General features: G+C 38.6%; 1 protein-coding gene across 6 annotated transcripts in view; it reads left to right on the top strand.

The window, feature by feature from the left end:
* Nucleotides 1–24,451, top strand: part of ptk2aa (protein tyrosine kinase 2aa) — a 113,372-nt gene that overhangs the window by 72,433 nt on the left and 16,488 nt on the right. For 3 of the 6 annotated variants that reach the window (XM_053613278.1, XM_053613277.1, XM_053613275.1), the window contains 16 exons: nucleotides 1,193–1,247; nucleotides 4,368–4,508; nucleotides 4,784–4,861; nucleotides 5,476–5,583; nucleotides 7,185–7,302; nucleotides 7,989–8,019; nucleotides 8,385–8,449; nucleotides 14,515–14,532; nucleotides 15,284–15,340; nucleotides 20,876–20,973; nucleotides 21,354–21,438; nucleotides 22,068–22,168; nucleotides 22,339–22,454; nucleotides 22,839–22,939; nucleotides 23,572–23,661; nucleotides 24,230–24,434. In XM_053613278.1, the coding sequence (XP_053469253.1) occupies nucleotides 1,193–1,247; nucleotides 4,368–4,508; nucleotides 4,784–4,861; nucleotides 5,476–5,583; nucleotides 7,185–7,302; nucleotides 7,989–8,019; nucleotides 8,385–8,449; nucleotides 14,515–14,532; nucleotides 15,284–15,340; nucleotides 20,876–20,973; nucleotides 21,354–21,438; nucleotides 22,068–22,168; nucleotides 22,339–22,454; nucleotides 22,839–22,939; nucleotides 23,572–23,661; nucleotides 24,230–24,434 (1,467 nt within the window). Of the gene's footprint in view, nucleotides 1–1,192; nucleotides 1,248–4,367; nucleotides 4,509–4,783; nucleotides 4,862–5,475; nucleotides 5,584–7,184; nucleotides 7,303–7,988; nucleotides 8,020–8,384; nucleotides 8,450–8,505; nucleotides 9,491–10,683; nucleotides 10,774–14,514; nucleotides 14,533–15,283; nucleotides 15,341–19,669; nucleotides 19,694–20,875; nucleotides 20,974–21,353; nucleotides 21,439–22,067; nucleotides 22,169–22,338; nucleotides 22,455–22,838; nucleotides 22,940–23,571; nucleotides 23,662–24,229; nucleotides 24,435–24,451 lie in introns of those variants that run through there. The other 3 variants (XM_053613281.1, XM_053613276.1, XM_053613280.1) reach the window with 3 other exon arrangements.

Below are 24,451 nucleotides of genomic sequence, written 5' to 3'. Positions count from 1 at the left end.
ATATTTTGAAGGCGAAAAGCCAATAACTAGATCCTGGCTGTGAGTGTTGGTGGGCTGTAGTAAGTGTAAGTGGGGTTATAATTTTCAGATCGGAAAATCAGTGTTGCTAATGAACAACACTGGTGACACACATTCCAACACACACACACACTGAACTTGTCCTCTTGTGGGGCATCACATGTACCAATGTCACATCCAGGTCATTGGGTTCAGTCACGTGTGCAGCCCGCTGGCTCATCGGAGGCGGGGATGACGGCACAGGGGGCATCCAGTCACAATCCAGCTGCAATCTGAGTGACAGTTTCACCCAGTTACAATCACAAGGAATTTGGATCACACATTTAGAGAGCATCAGACAGGCAAGAGCCAGGAGTAGGGTGCTAGATTGGGTTTCCCTGTATCACTCTGAAAATCTTAGCAATTTTTTTTTTTTTTGTGGCTGTAACGATGACAGAACAGGGTTGTGTTTGGTTTGGACTCCAGCACGACTACCACCAGCATTTCTCAAGTAGAGCTTTCAATATGGTTAGAAATGACAAGCCACATGCACAGCTCATCAATAACACTGTACTAACTCAATATTATAGGGTCCTGTGCCAAGCCATGTTAAGCAGGGCAGTTTGGACTGAAGATTTTATTTGAGATTACATGAAAAATGAACACCTTTCAATCAGTCAGCACTTGGAAATAACTCCTTCAAAACCCTGACCGCCAGTTGAGGTATAAAAAAAGTTCAGTGCAAAAGTTTGCTTACCCCATGGTGTTGAATTTGGAAAAAATGGAAAATGCACAATTTTTTTTTTTTTTTAAATTTGTTTACAGTTTATATATGAAGAATTAGAACTCCATTATGTTAAAAATGAACTGCGGGTGTACTGTGTAATAAAACACAAATCAAAAACATGACAAAATGCACTAAAAATGTTTCAAACCTTGGCCACTGTCCCCTGCTGAACGCCGTCCATCCATCTATCCTGAGATCGTATAAAAACCGCTGAAAAGGACGAGGCCTAATGAGCGTCTTCCTCTGGAGCGTCTCTGAGCTATCTGGAACACAGACGGATGCCTCCTTTGAGGATGCGGGAAGATTTCTGGCCGGACTCCTTTGCTGGGAGTTCGACATTTTGGACATGTGGATTCTCTACTGAGTGTTTTTCAAACTGTTCTGTTTTTTTGTTTGTTTGTTTTCCAGAAAAGATGTCGGTCTCAGGCGGTTCTTCCCCAAGAGTCTGCTGGATTCAGTCAAGGTGAGTTTAGAAAGTGTGAGAGAAATGACTCTAACCTGCACAAGCATTATAATGAACTTCTACTCGTTTGATCCTTTGGTTCAGCAGGAGCACTTTTTGATGATTTCCAGCTTCCCACTACACCTCATTCGTCTCAGTAGTAGTAGGCTTGTTTGATAAGAGTAGGCTTGTGTGATTTTGGTTGATTTCCCTTCTTGTGATTTACCTTTTACTGTTTAATTGCTGAGAACAGATCTAGATCACAGACCTACCCAAAAAAAAAAAAGATGTAAAAGCCATTTAGTGGTGCTGTTGAGTGTCGGTATGCATCGGTTTATGCAACTGGGACGTGATAAGGGGTTTTAACAGTCGTGTGTTTCAATAAAACAAGCTTTATTTATTCAGTGATTACGCACCCTTTTAAATATGTCTTACATACCAAAAATATCTTGTAGGCAACACGGTAAAAACTGAAAAAATATACAAATATTTTTAGTATTAGAGAGGATCCATGGTATTGAACCCCACGTGTTCTAGAGTCAACATCAACATCACTGATATAATGATAGTGTTATATCGACATCACACCATCCCATCCTTTATCATTTTCTTATAATGGTGCTCCACGCCGTGTTTTATTCCTTACGTTCGTTCTATTCCTTAAATTTAAATATCTGGAAAAGGTCTTAAAGATGTTGTTTTGTTTTTTAATGAGGAATGTGAAAGAACAAGTCTGTCTTGAGGAGTTGCAGTAGAACTCACTCCAGGTTCCTTTGTTTGGCTGAGTGGCTACTGCCTTCGAATGACTTGTTTATGTCTGATCATTTGTGTACGGTCTAATTTTATTTTCCCCTAAAGCATGTAGCCACTTATACATTTAGAGATAAGAGCTCATTGACCACTTTTCTACCTCGAGATGTTTTTAATTTTACATGAGCTTCTGCTTTTAGTTTATGAGGGTCTTATACTTGTTAGCTGTTAGGGAGGGGGGGAGGGGGGTGTAAGGCCCGAGCTGTGCTGTTGTCACCACTAACGTGTGTGTGTGTGTAGAGGGAGATAAATCTGCGGCACATGTGAAGGAGTAGTGAGCAGTAGTGCTACAAAGTGCCCCATGTGCTCTGTGACCCTGCAAAATAACCATGGACAGATGCTCAGTATAGAGGGAGGGGTGTCACCTGACCCCTGAGGCCATTATTAAACCGTGTGTGTATGTGTGTGTGTGTGCAAGCACGCAATATGGTGTTCTTTTAACATTTACCCCCACCCCCAGAGACTGCGGCATATTAGCACAACCCACTTTCCTTTTATTGAACTATGTGCCAAAGTGTTGGCACCCATCCATTCTTCACTATCATGGACCAGTTCAAAGTGGTTTTGTATTAAAAAGTAAAGATACTTCTCTCTAGAGATGTTTTGGGTCTTGGCAGATGACCCATATTTCAACATGCTGTATTGACACAGCAGAGGTTCATGTTATTTCACATGGAGCTAAACTGCAGCCATGGCCATCTGTCAGGTAATAAAGTCCAGACACTGGACTCAATAGTGAGTATAATCAAATTAAGCATGGAAGAAATGATTAAGCTCTGAGATATGAGATTTGAGTAATCAGCACTGTTTGCCTTGTGCCATATCCACTAATACAGAGACATCTGGTGAGTCATAGGTGGTCAACTAAAATGAGTAGTTAATTCTGCATTGATTCTCTGTAAGCACCGGGAAATAAATGAGCAAGCGCAGATGAAGGGGAATTTGGGAGACGCGTTTTTCTGACCGAAGCTTTCTCCGGCTCTCTGGTCTCTTCCCGTGATTCCTCGGTAGATGCTTGGAGAGGTACACAACTCTCTGTTTCTTGTCTGGAAAGAGTGCTTTATACAGTGTTATGTTTGAAGTGATAAGTTTTTGTCTGTCCGTCCCTGGAATGCTGTTTTCCCCCATCCTAGACCATGTTTAGTGAAAATATTCCTTATGGTGGATTCTTAGATCATGGATGTTTTGTATAGGACGGATTCTAAAAGTTTTTGCACCCCTTATGAAAGCAATCCAGTTATTTAAATATCAGGCACATTAGATAAATATACACCATCCTAGTTATATATTGAATAAGATTTGATATATTTTAAGAATAATAACACAGTTATGGGCAGACTCCACTGTGAGAGCGATATCGCAACCTGAATGCATTCTTGAAAAGCTCTTACAGGATGTACACATATGTACATACTTAATATTACTGTGTACCGTTATCCCGTTATGCCTTCATTATCATTCCTCTTTATCTTAATTATTTAAATGTTTATTACCTGTAGTAGAAGTATGTAAGAGTTTAGCCCTAGCATTTATGATTTTTCACTTCTTACTATGGCAATATGAGAGCCACCTTTCTGGTTTTCCAGATAAAGCAGCAGTCAGACCAAACGCGAATGCAGTTCATCCAGCAGAGAAGGCAGTTCACTGAAAAACATGTGTGTGTATCTGGTAGCATTTGTTTTCTTCAGTTAAAGAACTAAAGGGCTGCTTATTATTAGGTAGTAGTCACACCAGAGGTTTTCTTACTATTGCATGATGCACATCTAGGGGAAAAGTTGCCATCTTGTCCACTGTTTCTTGTTAGCGATGTTAACACTGCTGTAGATAATATTCCAGTGTTGAGTTCATGTGTAAGATGAACGTTATTCGAATATAATATAATAAATCTAGAATTTGATTATGATTTTGGTCACGCGTGTATCTGGGTTTTGAACTTGCCAAGGAGTTCTTACTTTTTTCTTTTTAAAAAAATCTGAGACAGATGTAGTAATTTTACAAAGAATGTATTTATTATAGCTGTTTAGTGCTTGTTATTTTCATTCTTGTTGCTAAAGGAGATTATGCTTTTGATTAATCTCCATAATGTGGTTATAATTACAATGAAAAGTGGTTTTCCAGAATTTTGGTTTATAAACACTGAATATAAACCAATGTTTATATCATTTTAATCTAACACACATGCACACAATCATGTCATCAACATTTTGTAGTCTTTCTATTCATATAGATGCGTGATAAGGATTTGTCTTACAGGCAGAGCTGGAGAACCCGAACGGGTCCTGCTACATTGCAACTGCTTATCAGTTTTATTTTCCCCCTTGTCCATCGCAGGCTAAAACCTTGCGGAAACAGATTCAGCAGACGTTTAAGCAGTTTGCCAGCCTGAACGATGAACAGAGCATTCTCAAGTTCTTCGAGATCCTTGCCCCAGTCTACAGATTCGACAAGGAGTGCTTTAAATGTGCTCTGGGGGTAGGTAGTGTGTATGTAGGTGTGAGAATTTGGCTAAAGGTTCTGGAGGCGTTGCTTCTCTCCCTGTAAGCAGTCTTATACTGCCCCCTGGTGGCTGTGAGATTATCTGCTTGATTAGACATGATAAAAACTGCCAAGGTTAGGGTTAACCATCCAAATACTGTTAAATCCTAAAATGAGCTTTGGTAGTTACTAGGTAATACTAGATTGATAGTTGCTAAATTACTCCTGTGTGTGTGTGTGTGTGTGTGTGTGTGTGTGTGCGCGCCTTTCAGTCGAGCTGGGTTATCTCAGTGGAGCTGGCTATCGGTCCTGAGGAAGGCATCAGCTACCTGACAGACAAAGGCTTAACAGTAAGCTTCATCCTCACTCCTACAGACATTTACACCACCACACCCTCTTATAATAAAGGGGAGCGAACAGAGAAAGAAAGTAATATGTGCATGTGGCCATCAACAAATGTAACACAATTTGCAGCAAAACAGGACTAAAGAGACATTACTTGTTCTGATAGCAGTAAACATTAGCCTAATGGCTTTATGAAGATTTTCATGCTCTTTCTAGGCTTGCATTTGAGTATGTTGACCTTACTCACAATAACTTCTAGTCCTTACAGTCCTGTCTTTTCACACGCATCTCCAGTTTCATAACCATGCACCTGAGCACTGAATTGGATCCCACATCCTTGTCTGTTTTAGCCAACAGCAGATGATCAGATTTTCCGCTTGCTTGTCTCCGTGGATAGAATTGTGTATATACACAGTCAGAAACCTGTAGACCAAAGTCTGGGAATAGAGTCAAACTTGTGTAACCTTAATAATTAACAAGACAATGGTTTTATGCGAGTAATGTTCTAACGCAAAGACTTTACACACAAATTAAGATTAGCAATCCCCAATCAAATGGTGTCATTCGACAAATATGTCTTTCCATCTTTCTGAATGTGTGTGGTGTTCTCTTATTTCAGCCGACACACTTGGCTAACTTCACGCAGGTGCAGAGCATCCAATACTCGTGCATGGAGGAGCGTGAGAGGAAGGGCATGCTGCAGCTGGACGTGGCCGGGGCTGCTGAGGTACCGCGCAGGCTCTGGACATTACACATTAAAACGCACATTAAATCACGTGCATTGTACATTTTCTGGCGTAGATTACGGAAAGAATTACAATGCAGTACACCTTTAAAGTTTTAAAGAATTAAGAATAGGACTGAAGTAAATTTCCCATTCTTTCTTGAATGATTCAACGTTGACGCACATAACGATGTCACAGGACCTTTACGAAAGCTTATAAATTATTCTAGCTAATGTTTAGGAAGTGTTTGTTTGGATTGACTTATGTTACGCTAGATGAGTAAAAGTAGAATTTAGACTCTTAAACATTTGTATATGGATTTTTTTTTTTTGGTCATTGTAATGAAAAGGTGACTAATATTTGAACAGTAAATTAATCATGGATTAAGGGTAGTCTTTTCTTTAATGATGGTGGTTCTGTGTTAATTGTATCAATTGTTAGGTTGAATAGGTCCTTCGTAACTGTGAAAATGTCCCATGACTTCTGTTAGCCTGGGAGCGTTAGAGTCCATGTTTTCCCATAGAAAAACACACACGCACAGAGTCTCGGTCGCTTTCACTCTCCTTTCCGTCTTTTTCTTTCTTCGCTCTCTCTCTCTCTCTCTCTCTCTCTCTCTGTCTCATTTCACTGAGCTTCATTCTTCCTCTTATACAACACATGAATGGATTCTTTCATTTCTGTCCTGCAGCTAAGAGGCTGATATTAAAGGATTTTTTTTTCTAAAAGTCACTAACACACGCACTCTCTGTGTTACTTATTCTGATAATTGCATATCTGCTCCTGATATTATGTCATTATGTTTAGAATGGTAAAGTAAAACTCCTTATGTGTTTGGAAGGGACTGGCTTTAGTGTAAAAAATATTTCCCCAGCCCCCTTTATGATCACAGCCTATTATTAATGATGATGATGATGTTGTTGTTGTTATTATCATTATTATTATTATTATTATTATTATTATTATTATTCATTTTAGTTATTAGAAGTTTTTATTTCTGAACATTCCCACTTTACCGACAAAATCCAAACAAGGTACATGGCTTAAAACATAGCTATGAAATAATTTGTAGAATATAAGCAGCATTTTTCTTAATTTTCTTTAAAATTCTAAAGTTATATTGAAGTCGTAATCTTTATGCTTGTTTGTAAGGTATTGATTAAAAATGAGCAACTTCCTTTGTATTAGCCTGATTGGTATCATTTTAAACATTTTTATCATTCAGTTCAATTAGCCAGTCAGATTGTTGCTAAATAATATCTATAGCAACCATGTCAACAGTAAATTGTAATGCTCCTCACTGTCATCATGTCATCGTAAAAATCATTAATAATAATAATAATAATAATAATGATGAAGTTATACATCACATGCCAGGATCCCTGGACAACCGACTGTAGAGATAGTGGTGGTTAAAGACAGTGTAATTAAGTGTGTGTGTGTGTGTTTGTGTGTGCGTGCGCGCACAGTTTGTAGGGGTGTGTCTGTGGGTGCAGAGAGTCAGGGGTGGGTCTTAGTGCAGCTGCAGCCAAGCAGATTATATCGTAGCATATAAACTGATAATGACTCATTGTGGATCCGTCTCTGTCCATCTCGTCTCATCCAGCCTCTCACCGTCACTACGCCGTCCTTCAACACCGCAGAGAACATGGCCGACCTGATCGACGGTTACTGTCGCCTGGTCAACGGCGTCACCCAGTCTTTCATCGTCAGGCCGCAGAAAGGTAAAACAACCTTCCTCATACTGGTTTCTTACGAGATGAAGCTGAGATGAGATGGAGCCCTGATCCTGCCTCTACTCCAGCTAGAGGGGACACTGAATAGACCGCATTGTATGAGCCAGAACATTCCAGAGCTATATGTTTAACTATGGAGAAGCAAAACGTTTTAGCACTATATATGATTTAACAAACACTGCAAACTGATTTTGATTAAAGCTATACATTTTTTTAAAGCTGAAATTAGATGGTCATAGATTTCATGACACTGACATTATTCCAGTGTTTTGAGTTTTTTAAATATATTTATGTGATTGGTTTTGTTTTGAAAAAATTTTGACTATTCGTTCTGTTTTATGAAATATATTTGTATGATTTACTTCCTACCGAGGATCTCATAGGTTTGTATTTAATCCACGTCAGTTTTTTAATAACATTTCTACATTTTCTATTTTACTGCAGATTTGATCATAAATTAAAATGTTCAAAGTTCTTTTTGAAATTGTGAAAAAATACCTGCAGACCCCTTGCTGTAGATTGGTGGACAGAAATGGAGCAAAGTATCAGTTGTACTTGTTATGAGATTGTACTAAAATAATAAATTCATGTTAAAAGGTTCTTGCTTCATATGAAAAATGTTGCAACGCTGAAATATATTTATGTAGTTTTTCATTTATTTTCTTGACCAACAGAGGGAGAAAGAGCACTTCCATCTATCCCAAAGTAAGTACAAACTGTTTATAGGTTGGAGTTTTGTTGTTGTTGTTGTTGTTGTTGTTGTTGTGGGGGTTTTTGTGTGTGTGTTATTTTTGGCATGAACAGAGACAATAAGTAAACACGTTGCTCTTCCTCAGTTAGTAATGGCTAACAATGTAATATAAAATAAGCTATTAAGGAAACATTAAATAAAGATGCATTCATTTAACAACACCAGCACAGCACATAATCATTTCCCAAGTGTGTGTGTGTGTGTGTGTGTGCCATCGACTACTCGGGACAATATACTGCAGGGTAAACCTTGCAGAAGTGGAGCTTGCGAATATTTTAAGGTCAGCTTTATTGATGTGAGTATTGACATTGCATTACAGGCTTGGAAACAATGAGAAGAAGTTAGAAGCTGTCCGAGCAGGAGTTCGAACCATCTCTGTATCAGGTGAGAACCTTTTTACTGCTTAGTTGCTTAGTTGGTTAGTTAGATGGTTGGTTGGTTGGTTGAATATTTACTGCAGTTAGTTCAGTGTCCTTGTTGAAGAAGATCAACATAAAACAGCATCAAATAAACTTCTGTAAAGTGAAATGAAATCAAATAATTGATGAATTTGCTGTACACATCTCCGCTGCATTGTGAGGACAATTTATTTTTACTGAAAAATCTTTTAGCACTTCTATTGGCCAGGAAAGGAAATGGAATTGTCCGTATCGAACTTTTTATGGTAATTCAATTGTTTGTCATAATGTGAAATGTTTGAAAGAAAATACAGTAGAAGTAGTAAACATATCTCTCGTTCAACAAACCAATGAATCCAAAGCAGTAAAAGCAGGAGTTTCAGGGAAATAATACTTTGAAGTCTTTGATTGATGCACATTGACAGCGCAGTATCTTGTATTTTCATTTGATGTAAATGAGCGGTTCATTTTTTAAAAAAAAAAAAATTTTAAACTCATTTTTCCCTGTTGGGTTAATAGATACTTGGCTAATGTTGCTTATTTGCGCTGTGGTTTATGGTCACGTGGCATGTTTTGACCGCGTTAGTCTCTGCGCCGTTGATTTTGATGCATTATTTCACTATCATATGTGGAGTATATCCAAGCAAACCCATACTGAAGTCGAGCGAGATTAAAGACTGAAGCGTGTCGACATGGAGAGAGATCGAGAACAGAAAAGAGAAGCCGCAGGTGTCATCCAGAGCACAGCTGCAGCAGTGTGCGTACTGCCAGAAGTACATAGCTGAGCCATCTTCCAGGATCAGAAGTGCCCCGTCAACAGGAAACGCACATCAGCCTGAGTGTCTTAGAGAGACCGAAGAATCAAACACTCTCAGGCTGTCTCATGCCTGTTTCATTATATCCCTCGCTTGTATTCAGTCTCACGTCCATTACAATTTCCTTCTTTTTATCCACCACTATATGGGAAAACCGAGCGGGACGGAGAGATGAGAAAAGGGAAATCGTGAGAGACTCCACACCGCACGTGGTAAGTGAGTGTTTTTAGCCGGAGGGCAGCAGTGCCGCAGAAAGGGCCGATTGAGACGCAAAGAGCAGGAATCGCTGCTGACGTGCAGATGAGCTGCAGTCAGAGAGTGAAAGAGCTGCTTGTGTGACGGGTCAGAGACGAGGCTGTGTATGCGTGCGTGCATGCGAGTGTCCCTTTTACACAGATGTGCCGTGTTGTTACATATGTGAAGCTTGCGATAGCTGTAGACACATTTTACACACGGATATGACGTTCTGTATGTATGGTATAACGGTATGGTAGCTGACATATTGCTTTTTCGATTCAGTATTTAAATATATAGGAATATTAATGAGCCCATATTTTTTTGACTGCAACGGGTGCTTTCTCAAATATAATGAGGAAGTAGTATTAAATTAAAAATAAATAAATAACCTTTTGTTTTCAGATTGTCTTTATTTACCCACAATAATGTTTTTGTGTCACTGATATTTCATCAGTTTCACTTTTTGTCCGGTGACCTGACAATTTCTGACACAAGAATTTCTATTCACTATACAGCGTATGCTAACTATATATACAGTATTTTGACTTTATAGCTACTCGGCGCACCATGTGGACAATAAAACGCCATTTGAGATTCAGAAGAAGACCAGCTCCGTTTAATCGCCTGTTGGGAATGAACGAGTTGCATGAAAAATGCACACATTTTATAAAAAATATTTTAAAGGGAGGAAAAAAGAAAACATTTACAAGCTGAAAAAGTTCATCTGATCTAGCAGCATGTCGATGGCACAGCTCTTAACTTTAAATAAAGGAATGACAATGAAATGAAACTGTGCAAGGTGCCTCAGCATCCTCATTCATAAATTTCACTGTGCTGTTGTGTTGTTTTTTTTTCCCCTACTGTGATGACATTTATTACATCGCATCAGGAAGTGTAAAAAGCACCTGTCGGTATTATTGGTCAGGTTAGCAGTGTGTGGTTTGTTAGATGTGATCTTGAGTGTATTCTGTGGTAGAGTGTAAGAAATCCTTCACCTTACTATTATCAGTATATTCACTTGTTTTGGGAAACCAGGCCTTGACTATTCATTTACACGTTTAGTAGAAACTGTACACAGTGTGTTGTCCATCCACTTCATTGTTTTCATTTGCTTCCTGTTTTTCTTTTTTCCTTTCTTTTCCATTCCTGCTTTCTCTTCCTTCTGAAGACTCTGTGACTCCAACACCACCCAAAGCATCTAAAGCTCGTCGCTTCCTCCTTCCTTTTGTCTTCTGCTCCCATGATTCTCCACCTAAGGGTAGCCTACACGTGGTCTCTATATATACAGTATATATATATATATATATGTATGTATGTATGTATGTATGTATGTATCTGTGTGTGTGTGTGTGTGTGTGTGTGTGTGTGTATGTTTGTGTGTGCTTTAAACTAACACGCTCATCTGCTGTGTGCACGAACTCTCCTGCTCCTCTACCATTCATTTATTAGCTGTGATAAAGGATCTACTTTTCTCTAGCCCGTATCTCAAGTGTATTCCTCCTGAGGTAGTGAAGTGAAGACTTGGAAGCCTTTATGTTGTTTTTTTTCCCCCACTGCACATTCAAAGACAATCAACACAGCGCTGAGTGAAATGGGTTCAGAGAATTCTGAGACAATCATCTCGGAAAACAGTAAACGCCACCTCGTCGTGTCTTCAGTATATGACACTGATGTCTACCATGAAAGAATCGATGGATTTTAACATTGTCCCCTCTGTCTTCTGCGTGTTTGATTAAACCAGTTCAAATTAGCTCCAATGAAATGAGCAGAAAAATACAAATGAACATTGTCTAAATTGTTAATGACAAGTTTTCTGATGCTGAAATTTCCAGTACTGATTACAGAAAAGAACTTATTTCATTTAAGGATCTTTTAGGAATTATTGATGTTTTAAAACTTTTTTTTTAGAACCAGGTTTCCACTGGTGAGATCTTAAAACCCTGAAATATTTTTTGTTGTTTTTATAGGGTAGATTGTGCAGTGGAAAAAGGCCCTTGTTGTATGTCAGTCTTGTCTGCCAGGGTTTTTTTTTTGTGTGTGACTTGATTCCAGATAAAGTAGGAAAAAAACATCTAAATAGTAACGACATGAGTGGATTAACATAAAATGCATATTTTCTGAGCAATGGAACCATTTTTCATTGGTTTGCTAAGCAGGGCTGTTTTTGTTTTTGTTTTTTTCCCTCAACCCATGACCTTTTTAAAGACTTTTCAGACTTTGACCATGCTGTGATTTCTGTATGAATTGGCCTTTTATCCTATTCTTAGTTTGTAATTATCCTCATTGCATTTTCTTTTTAATTCAAGGAGCCGAATTGGAGTAACAAATTTTTTTGTGCAGTAAATTTAATAATAGTGACTGAATACGAGGTGCTCCCATTTGTGCTATTTATTCCATTTCTATGAGTTTAGATCTGATCTATAAAGTTATTTCACGGGCCTCTGGAGATGCTTTTAAAAATCATATGACATATGGTAAAAGTTCTATAATACTTATCTCATTTTTTAAAAAATAGATATTTTATACATGGAGGGAAAGGTTTTGAGGAGCTCCCCTGCTGTTGCTCCTTTGTGCTGTGAAAGTGGATCTGAACTGCAGAGGTCTGGCAGCTCTGCACAGATAGAGTTAGTCTCATTTGCCCGAGAATAGCCTGGCCTGCTGATTGTAGTCACACTGCTGCCAGAAATCTGGTGAAGCTTCAGCGCACAGACTTATGGGATACCGCTGGAGACAGAGGACTGGAGCACTGGAGGCCACGTCAACACTTTATTTTATATTGTCTAACAAGCGCATACAAACGAAACGCTGTCTAACGTAATTATATTTTATAGTCTTCGAGACTTACTTTGAATGTTACATTGTGCTTAATTGGGCTGTTATATGGCAATCTAACCCATAAGGGTTTCTTTTTTTATTTTTTACTTTAACCACTTTTCTGTTGAATGTTTTTTGGCAACTTACCCAACAAACAGAAATATCTGTTATGTAATCCTTCGTCTTATTAGCTACTCCCTCTGCCCATCTCCCCGTCCTACTCCCACTCTCCAACTCCTTCTCATCTCACGTGCGGGTGTGTGGTCTTGAAGGGGAACACGAGAGAATATAAACAGTGTTACATTTCTTTAAAGCATGTCTAAATACTCAAACTACAACTGCTGGTTTCATCTACTCTCACCGCTAGAGAAAACCTCCGGATGTCAGAGCTCTGCTTAGTGTTTGTTTACTAGATCAGGTATTTGAATATGGCATATGTAATGTGGAATAAAATGTACTCATTTGAGAGTGTGATGAAGAACGTTAAGTGAAATGTTAATCAGAGCTATATACATGGCAATACTGAGCTATAAATGGACATGCATCTGCTTCTTTTTTGAACTGTATCAGAAGTCCAAGGCCAATCATGACCAACCTTTGCAATCCTAATAATATGATGTTACTAGCGCTATATTCCTCAGAGGCTGTTCACTAATAACAGTAATATTACAATATGAATATTACAAGAGAAACAGCATCAGATCCTTTGTTACAATTGCCTGATGCCTTAACGTTAATAACATTATTAGTTAGTCATCATCCTTCAAGGCATACAGTAATAGTAAATTATTCTTCTTTAAACCTACTTTTTATACCACATTTAAAGTATTTTCGTGATAGGAATGAATTAGCTAGTCCCATTTTTTTATTTATATGGTTCATAAGCAGATCAGTTGCAGCTTACTGGTCAGTTTATGGCTGGACGCAATAAAGCAAAACCTTGGCATTACCTTGGAAGTTGACTGTTCTGTGATTTTTGAGGATAAAGATTTGACCATGAATAAGTATATCATGTGTTTTTGGGGGGGGTTTTTTCTTCCAGTTTCTGCCCAGTTTCCGTGAGTCTTTGTGGTCTTCTGTTGTTGTACGCTATCTGCTTTAAGGTTCAATGCATTGTGTGTGTGGTCTGAGATGCTTTTCTGCTCACCACGGTTGTAAAATGTTTGAGTTACCTACCTATCAGCTTAAACCATTCTGCTCTGATCTCTCTCATCAACAAACAGAACTGCTGCTCATTGGATGTTTTTTGTTGTTGTTTTTGTTTTTTGTTTTAGTTTTTTTTTTTTTTTTTGCACCATTCGGTGTAAATTCTAGAGACTGTTGTGTGTGGACAATCTTTGGAGATCTCCGGTTTCTGAAGTGCTCAAATCATCCCGTCTGACACTAACAAGCATGCCATGTTGAAAGTTGCGGAGATCACATTTTTTCTGAAGTTTTGAACATTAAGTGAAGCTCTTTGCCTGTATCTGTATGATTTTACACATTGTGTGGTCGCCTCATAATTGATTGATTGGATAATTGGATGAATAAGCAGGAAAAAAAAAAACCCTTATATACATAGAGTATATTTAGTGGCATGTACATATATTGTACATATATAGTGGCTTATAATGCCAAGTTGCCAAGATATATATATATCTGTTTTCTCATTTATTATGCATTATAGTATACAGCATTCTTATATATGTATGTATAAGTATACAGTCTTACTGGAATACTTGAATACTCTTTGCTGAATTTATGAACGTTATAATTACAAAACGCCTTTTAAAATTGCGGATCCTTGCTGGACACCCACCACATTCCTCGGGAAAAGAGATTGGACCACAGTCTGTGTATTTACCTTTTGATTTCTGAGAATTTGGACGCCTAACAATATTTTGCTATATTTGTTGATCATGCTCCAGGTGTCGGCAGAATTGCATCACGCTGGTCTCCGTGTCCAAACTTTGGTCAAACCCTCACACATTCCATCAACACCACTCTGTTGCGTAATTCCTTACAGATATATACCTTCTTGCTTTCAGTGCTTTTTCACCGGACAGCTAAGAGCGTCTGTATTAACCTTTATTAACCTCTATGTCGAATGTGATGTGCACTTGAAGATGTTATGATGCAGTAACCTCTCCTCTTTTTCCCTCCCTCTGTGCCTCCTCTGTTTGCATGCCATCTTCGGGACCTGCAGAAGATATTAGTGGGGATGGTAAAGTCACACGCCTTTTAATCTTGCATGTTTTCACCTTGATTTGACGCTAACAGCTAGATGTGTCAATCAACACTGTAGACATGTAGCCTTGTTTTTTTCTTTTTTTTTTCTCGTCATAGCCTAGATTGTAGATCTGTATATTTTTGTGTCCTTCGTTCTGTGCAGGTTGCAATAGAGCTTTCAGCACTCAATAAATATTGTATACATCTCTCCTTTTCCATTTCCATGCACATTCTATTTTTTTTTTTAAACAAAGGCCAGTCAACTTAGCTTTTGGGGGGACAACTTAAAAAAAAAAAAAAAATAATAATAATAATGAAGTGACCCAGATTGTTTCATGACACGGATTGTTAAATCGTACGAGCGAGGGAGGGATAGAGTCATTTCCTTCCTTCTCTCCTCCCTCACACAATTGTGCTGCTCTGTGATTGGCCAGACAGGCAGACAGATAAATATGCACCACACGAGTACATGAGCAGACTGCGTGGAGAGAGTGGAAAGAGAGAAGCCACACTTTAGAGCTTTGCATTAGTCTGTGTGTGTGTGTGTGTGTGTGTGTGTGTGTGTGTGTCCAGTTGTGTGAGTGTGATTGTGTAGGATTTTCCAGGCTGACTCACTTGTTTATTTTCATTTGGGGCCAGTGGAAGAGCACACGGTTGTTTAATGCTCTAGGTGGTGTGTAGGTTCAGACTGGCCGCTGTTGTGTTGTGACGCACCGTTCTGACCGCTGCCTCTTGTCTCCCCACAGAAACAGACGACTATGCAGAGATCATAGACGAGGAGGACACATACACAATGCCTTCCAGTAAGTACTGCTAACTCATTTACACTGAGTATGAAAAACAGTAAGAGTGTGTTTGTGTGTGTGTGTGTCACAGACTGTCCTGGGACCCAGATGTCGCTGTCTGGCTCACGCCAAAACTCTTGTGAGCATGGCTCACTGAGCCGATTTTTTTCTGCCTGGCTTGTTTGGTTTGTTCATGTGGTGGCCAGAGAACTTTTAAAATATCCAACTCCCAAATACCAGAGTACTTAGTCAGTTTCTCTGGGAAGGCAGTTAGGAATGTGGTAATAGACAAGAATATGCTTCTTGCATGTAGATTATAGATTACCGAATTATTTATCTACATATAATGTAAAACACAAGCATGACACAAACGAACCAAAACAATAAACCATACTGAAAACATCACTCTCAGAACAATACATTAGGCTACATAGTCCTCCAGTCTGTTTAAATTATAATCTTTATTTTAATGGTTAAAGAAAGTGAGTTTCTAATCAAATGCTCAGGGTGTTTAAGTCATTTAACAGGGGAACGCTTTTCTCATTACTCTTCTCCCCAGTGGTACTGATGTTACTGTCGCTTTGCAATGTAAGGCATCAAAAAAACAACCATAGAGTTCAAATAATTCACATCTGCATCCAGCACAAACCGATCTTTGGTATAATGAGTGTGTAGGTGTTCTAAATAATTTATTTAGCATTAGCTAAACAAATAACTTGCTGTTTAATAGATTTTATTAATTGTTTAATATTTCTTTTGCTTATCTTTTTTTTTCTCAACAATATTCTTTTAACTCCCTGACCTTCTCTTATAATGTTTTGTTTTAATGGCAATCATGAAAATTACATCCCTGCATCCCAATTTACCTACTTATACTATGCACTGAAAGTATGTACTCTTTTTGTGAAGAAAACGTACATACTTTTGAGTGTGTAGTAAGAGTATGCAAGTACTGGGACATACTAACTAACGTTGGGTTCAAACAGATTTTGAAATGCTAGAGCTTTACTTGATTTAAGAAAGGTTTTCATTTTCAGGCCTACAGTATATAAGGGTTTTCCCTTCCTACAATAAAGTAAGTGCTTTATCCTGGTCAGGGTCAAAGTGGGCACTGGGCAAGAGGCAGGAATGAACCCTGAGTTGGACAGTGTAGTTGTTGTATTCACCTAAATAAGAAATTTCGATGTTTAAAACACCTATACAATGCTGTGAATTGTATAGGTGATTTCTTCTGTTTTTGTGTATATGTCATACTAAATAGTTTTAGATCTTCAAACGAAATACAACATAAAACAAAGGCAACCTGAGTAAACACACAATACTGTTGTTTTTTTATTGAAACAAAGGTGCCACCCACTTTTAGCAGCAATAACTGCAACCAGACACTTCCGATAACTAGAGATCAGTCTTTACTGATCAGGATCAGGATTTACTCCTATGCTTTGGATCATTGTCTTGCTGCATAATTCAGTTGTGCTTTAGTTTCAACATAGGGACTGAAGACCAGACATTCTCCTTTAGGATTTTCTGGTAGAGAGCGGAATTCATGTTTCTCTCAATTACTGCAAGTTGTCCAGGAACTAAAGCATCAAAGCATCTTCACATCATCACACTTCCACCACCATGCTTGACTGTAGGTATGATGTTCTTTTTGTGGAATTCTGTGTTTGGTTTACGCCAGATGTAATGGGACCCCTGTCTTCCAAACAGTTCCACTTTCGACTCATTAGTCCACAGAACATTCTCCCAAAAGGTTTGAGGATCATCAAGGTGTGTTTTGCCAAAATTCAGATGAGCCTTAATGTTCTTCTGGGGTAGCAGTGGTTTTCACATCGCCACACTTCCATGGATACCATTTTTACCCAGTGTCTTTCTGATAGTGGAGTCATGAACAGTGACCTTTATTGATGCATGAGAGGCCTGTAGGTCCTTTGATGTTGTCCTTGGCTCTTTTGTGACTTTCTGGTTGAGTAGTCGCTGTGCTCTTGGAGGAATTTTGGAAGGTCAGCCACTTCTGGGAAGGTTCACTACAGTGCAGAGTTTTTACATTTGGGAGATAATGGTTCTCACTGTGGTTCTTTGGAGTCCCAGAGCCTTTGAAATAGCTTTGTAACCCTTCCCAGACTGATTGAAATACATCACCTTCTTCCCCATCATTTCTGGAATTTCTTTCAACTTTGGCATAGTGTGTTAATGGGTAAAACCTTTTAACCAACTTCATGCTGTTGAAAAAATTCTATTTAAGTGTTGATGTGATTGAACAGGGTTTGCAGTAATCAGACCTGGTTGCGTCTAGTCCAGCTGACCCCCATTATGAATGCAGTTTCATAGATTTGGGGAATTAGTAACTACGGGGGCAGATACATTTTCACACCCAACAGTTGTTGGACCCAGTTGTTATTGGATAACTTTTTTGCTTCAATAAATAACATGATTGTTTAAAAACTGTATTTTGTGTTTACTCAGGTTGCCTTTGTTTTGATTTCAGAAACAATTTAGTATGAGGTATACACAAAAAGCAGAAGAAATCAGGATGAGGCAAATACTTTTTCACAGCACTGTATGCGTTTTACTGCTGTAGGCCTCTGAGTCAAGTTGAAAAAATAAAAATGCGTGGGCATAGTCAGTCAGATTTAATGAGCTGGCTAAAGTCAACATTTCAAAGGTTTAACAATCAATTAGTTACCTGAAGTAAAGTCTTTGCTAAGTTTAGCCATGTTGCTAACAAAACTAAAGGTTCACATTTCATCATTTTTAAATTGAATCAGGTGTGTTATACTTTCCTTGGCACTAAATTTCCCACAGTGGTGTTTTCAGTTCTCTTCTGTCATGTGCATGTTTTTGGGGAAGAGGTTAACTATTTAGCTTTACTATAGCAGTAATGTTCAGGTGAGGAAGTGATCCTACATCAGAAACTTTAAGCCTGATATTCAGTCCTGTACAGTGCCATGCTAAGTGTAAATGCGTCAGTGGGCTGTATGATGCTTACAGGGGGCAGTAGTAAGGTGGAGCAGGAGTCTTATTGCAGAGTGAGTCAGTGCCTTAAGGATGCTAGTGCTCAGGGTCATGTGAGTGTGATGCACAGAGAGCCTCTGCACTAAATACTGCTACAGGCACATCACAAGATACAACACTCAGCCCAGCAGAGTTTTAGTTCTCCACCACGATGAGAACTTCATGACCGTTTCGAACTCATGAGGACGTTTGGCTGCTCTAAAATAATTTAAATATGTTCATCTAAAATACTGTTCGATTACTGGTTAGCGCCCCTGGGGGAAAAAGGATTCAAAGGTGATGTGTGAAAATGATTAAGTAGAACTAATTAGAGTGCAAATTTTTCGAGACATTTGTCCAGTCCCCAAGAAGAACGATTAAGCTAATATTTTAAGGGCCCCCCCCCCCCCCCATTTTGTCTGTGCGTGAGACACAAAGGCACTCTCCTCGCTCTTCAGCACTCAAATTACACTGTAAGAATAGGTCTTACGGAAAAGCATTTAATGTTGAAATGATGACTTTCTCTGATATCTACATAATTTTGCATTGCTTACATGACACTCTGTAGTGCCTGCGTAGTCATTCATTACCATTTACTGTCTGTCCTGTTTATGTTTATGTAGTGTTTCTCTTTTAAACCTCTCCAGCTAATAGTCAGATCACTTTACTTATTCCTAAAGCTCACTGGTGTTAACTAGGACCTAGTATGAAGTGGGCATGATTTTGTTTTGAAAAATGCTGAGGACAAGGGGGGGGGGCAAACAGAATTATATAATTAAAAACTAATCCAATTTGCGCTGAGTTTCTGAAGTGATTTTATTTTCCTCAAGAAAAGATTTACTTTACTTTTTACCCCTGGTTAAGTCCACACTAATGTAGCTTTGAATAAACTGGCCATTTTAATGGCATTTATGTCACAATGTCATGATCATAGTTTCCAGGAAATACATGTAGGATACATTTCTGTGATCATGCTGCTGTATGTGATGCAAACATTTGTTTTTAGGAAAAAGAATCCTGATAGGACCAACAAGCTGTGACATCTATAGACATCTAAGAGAGAGTTTTTAATCATAGTGCGACATTTCATTACCGAAACTAAACAGCATGAATACGGGCTAAACTGATCTTATTCGAAAGCAACTGGATCACTTTTTGCTGCGAGTTATTTTAAGCTTGTAATAAAAAAGTGGTGAGGAAGCATCCCTGGTGTCCTGAGTCTCCTCAGCGTAAGCTACGCCTGTGCTTCTAGTCATCTTTTCTATTATTCTGTCTCCTTCATGCTCTGTGTCTGATTCTGATCAGTTCTAAAAGCCCGCTCTCTCACTTTTCTCCCAACTGTAACCCCCCCAGCCGAGTGGTATGGAGTAGACAAAGGTAACCTTCCTTTCTTGTTTTTCTTTTTTCTTTTTTTCTTCCCTTTTCTTGTTTCTGTCTTCTTGTGACGGTGCTGATTGCTCATGTTTTGTTGCAGTAGACCTGAGGTTAATCTGACTCACACTTCTCAAATATGAGAGCTGATCTAAGAGAAATATCTGTCTTTTTTACTACTTAAGTCCAGTTTTATTAGGAAAAGAGTGAAGTTGATGCTGTAGCAGCACTCTTGCATGCGAGATGTTTGACTGATATTAGCCCAGGTCACTCAGCATGCCTACACCTTGTACAGATCTTTGTCGCAATGTCAGTTTACACACCCATCTATTAGCTAACAACCTGCTTAACTTTGAGAAAGCTAGGTATACAGTGTGGCTGTAAAACAATATTGTAGTAGTTGGAGTAGTAGTAGAAATGTATTGTGTTCGGTTGATTTTTAATTTAATAAGTAAGGAACAAATCACTTGTGGGCATGCTGTTAAAGTAAAGTGATCAACGACAGGGTGATGTGATGTGGAGTTATTGTTACCTACCCTGAAATACATTTTCCTATAATACATTTACATATATTCATTTAGCAGACAAATGAGGAAATACCACATCCCAAAGTGGTTTATTCCTCTTATACTACAGCAGTCGATTTTTTTTTTTATTAGTTAAAGCATGACATTGTGTACTCTGTTATAAAATTACATTTAATGTCTGTGAAAACAATTAACAATTGCACACATTTTTAAAAATCTCTTTATGTTGAATGTCCTACAAGTCTCTGTGTAAGTTATTACTCTTAAAAATGCCAAAACGTATTAGAACAAGTGCGTTAACTTGCACCTGTGATTTGCCTTGCACTCGGCACTATTGTCAGAGCTGCAGTTATAGACGATTAATCAACAGCTTCTGACCAATCACAATCAAGAATTCAAAACATTTTATTTTGTAAAGTTGCAGTTCAGCCATACATACTAGTGTTCCAGTGTGTAGTTATCTGTAAGGCAGTTTGCATGTCATTGCCTTGCGAAATGCTGTGTTGTTCTGATATTAGAAGATAAAAATAAATAAATCAGTGGCCTTTCGGCTCTAGTAGTAGCATGCGGTGTCGTGGTTCCTTAGTTTTGTTTTGTTTTTAAACTGACATTTCTTTGTTTGACTTTTTAATGATGTGTGTTATGTGCTTTGTGTGTGCAGCCAGGGATTATGAGATCCAGCGGGAGCGCATCGAGCTGGGCCGCTGCATTGGAGAAGGGCAGTTTGGAGACGTGCATCAGGGGATCTACGCCAGTCCAGTGAGCACCACCCCTTTCCCAGAAACGACTCGGAACCAACACAGCCTAACCAAACCATTAAACCCAATTTTACTGCAATTTACCAAGAATGCTTTGTTTTTTGTGATGATATAAGGTTTCAACCCCTAATTTGCCCAGTATCATTATTTCTGCCCATTATTTAGAGTACATTTTGAGGAAGCTAAAAAATCTACTATAAAACGTCTGGATACAAAACACACCATGTAAGGCACAACATAAATATTCAGACTGATGTGAAGGATTTTTCTTTCAAATCAATCCACACGAAGTTCAGAGTTGAGTTCCCCTCACACATCCTGACTGGACTCATGGTTTGTGGCTGAATGGTATTTGGTAATTGTATGTTGTGTGATTTGCAGGAGAACCCTTCTCTGTCCGTGGCTATTAAAACATGCAAGAACTGCACCTCGGATAGCGTGCGGGAGAAGTTCCTGCAAGAAGCCTGTGAGTAGTACACCGCATACTAAGAGCAGATACTTCATGACTTCCTATAAATGTTGACCTACCAGCTTACTGAAGTTGCACGGAAACCGCTGTGTGAGAATCAGGAAGTCTGGTGTTGCCATCAACCACTTTGAAACCACAGCAACCAGTTGAACTTAAGTCTGAGTTTAGCCTAATGTCAATGTTAAAAGTGTAAATAGTTGCATCAAGCAAAATAGTTTTCGCTTCTTAGGTACAGCATCCACTATTAAATGGTCTGCTAGCATATAATATCCGTGCTTGTTTCTGGTATTCAGCACATTTAACTGCTGATAAAGTGAGCAACATTGTTCCTTGCTGTTGTTCAGCAGTAACGGTTATTATATCACAGCACTGTTGAATGCTCGATTCTGATTCTGGTCAGATGGTGTTGATTCGTTTTCTATAACAGCAGCTCTAACAGGAGTTCCAGCTAGAAGGTTTAAATGAATGCCCTCGTTGTAATGCGTGATCGTTTATCATTTTTAAAAAATTTATATATATTTTTTTTTTTATTCAAAGTCAGAAGACTTCAGCGAACAGTTATCCACTGGCTCTGGTTTTACAAACTGTGAAATTGAGTTAATGTTAAATTTTTTCATATCCCACAGTGACAATGCGGCAGTTTGACCATCCTCACATCGTCAAGCTGATCGGTGTAATCACAGAGAACCCGGTCTGGATCATCATGGAACTGTGCACCCTTGGCGAGGTAAGATTTAATTGCTTATGATTAGCTCGTCAATCATCAAGGCATTACCAGGATTAATATAATAATACCTCAGTTAATAGTCTCTGCACATAACTCAGCATGGTTAACGGAACATTTGGTGATTTAAAAAAATATGTATATATATCTCTGTTTTTTTTTGTTTTCTTAAGTTGAGGTCGTTCTTACAAGTAAGGAAATACAACCTGGATCTGGCATCACTGATTTTGTATGCCTACCAGTTGAGCACAGCTTTGGCTTACCTGGAGAGCAAGAGATTCGTGCACAGGTAAGACAGGACACTTTTCAGCGATGCTTATTAATTTTAAACAAACTAGAACTAAATTAAACACACAAGCACTTCAGTTCTTTGGGTCAAGTTCAGGTTTGCTCCGCAGGGCTCCATCTCTCACTGGTGGCTGACAGCCTGCTGAAATAGAGAGAGCACGTAAATAGGTTTCCAGCCACCACACAGAGACAGTCACTCATTACACATTGGTCATCTTCAGCTTGACAGCCAGTGCATGGCCATGTCCCTACTGCCACAACGTTTAGTTACGACAGTTATAAAATGAATCAATTAGGTGTTAATATGTATGCTTGTCGTGTATGTGTATAATATGATACATGCGCTTATTCGTGTGGTGTCTCTATCTGTGTGTGTTTCCTACAGGGACATTGCTGCCAGGAATGTGTTGGTGTCTTCCGCAGACTGTGTGAAACTTGGGGACTTTGGACTCTCCAGGTACATGGAGGACAGTTCCTATTACAAAGGTAATAACAAATTAATTACAAGCCATACAGACACTAAGGCGACTTCCGCTTTTTTCCTTAGTTTAGCAGCTTGCACTTAAAAAAAAAAAAAAATCACCTGCCACCCAAAATACACAGGTCAATTCAGGGTCACATTATGTTTTCTTGGTTTCACTGAGCATCAGACGGATACTACCTCTCAGACAGTCGGGATTGTTTAATTTGGTCCTCACACAGATGCGATGGTTGGGTTGATGAGCTAGTGTGCTCATGGTCTTATCATATAGCACCCCCTGGTGGTCCAGGATAAATGTGTACAATAAAAAAAAAAAAAACGGATTGTTATTTGGGCTAAACTCACTTTTCATCTAAGTCTGAGACTTTCTCAATACTTTGTGAGTAGAGGTTATTCAATTAATAGCTAAGAATATGAAGATTTCATATGTCTACATGTGACAAATATGAGCCATACAATATAGTAGAAAGATATAGATATATAATGTTTCTTATTTGTACATCATGTATTCAAGCCATAAATTGGTTTCCATGGTCATTTGTCTGTTTTTGGGGATTTAAACCATATTTTATTTTTATTAAACATTTATGAGGTTCAAACTGTGAATTTTTTTATTTATTTTTTTCTTTCTCCATAGCCTCCAAAGGGAAACTGCCAATCAAATGGATGGCACCAGAATCCATAAACTTCCGCCGCTTTACCTCAGCCAGTGATGTGTGGATGTTCGGTAAGTTGGACGGTTTATAACTTTTAGATGTCGTACTACTCCTTCTCTGTTATAATGATTGAGGTGGTGTGGTGGGTTCTGTAATATAAACATTGTAGGCATTAGTTAATTGAGTCACTGACCTATTTATATATACTTTTGACTAATTATATAATGATCAATTAGGTCACCATGTAATGATCATGTGTAGATGCGTTTATATGTTTAAGGAGTTGTTCTTTGCCATGGCAGTGGGCTAGGCGACTGAAAACATTTTGCATTTTAACATCCTATTTTGAATACAGCGTGTCTCTGACACTTATTTGATTTTTCTTTTAAAACATTTTGCTTTGAGTGTGACTTTTTTTTTGTTTAGGCTTTGAAATAACTTGCATTTTAGCATAAGGTTTAAATGATCTAGTAGTATAAACAGCATTAGCTTTATTATATTGATACATGTGTGAAAATGAATATTGAAAAATTGGATCTTTTTCTGTAACTTTTTTGACATGAGTGCTGGCAGTAACCTGAACATGGATAGATTTGATAACTATTTAGATATTATACTTACTCTCTCTCTCTCTCTCAGGTGTGTGCATGTGGGAGATACTGATGTACGGAATCAAGCCCTTCCAAGGTGTGAAGAACAATGATGTGATTGGGCGAATAGAGAACGGCGAGCGCCTGGCCATGCCTCCAAACTGCCCCCCCACCCTTTACAGCCTAATGACCAAGTGCTGGGCGTATGACCCGGGCAAGAGGCCACGCTTCACCGAACTCAAGACCCAGCTCAGGTTAGCCTGCTTTTCTT

Source organism: Ictalurus furcatus, chromosome 24 (genome assembly GCF_023375685.1).
Source record: "Ictalurus furcatus strain D&B chromosome 24, Billie_1.0, whole genome shotgun sequence".
Classification (NCBI taxonomy): Eukaryota; Metazoa; Chordata; class Actinopteri; order Siluriformes; family Ictaluridae; genus Ictalurus; species Ictalurus furcatus.
Note: the sequence above shows the minus strand (reverse complement) of the source record. Positions and strands in the feature narration are given on the sequence as shown.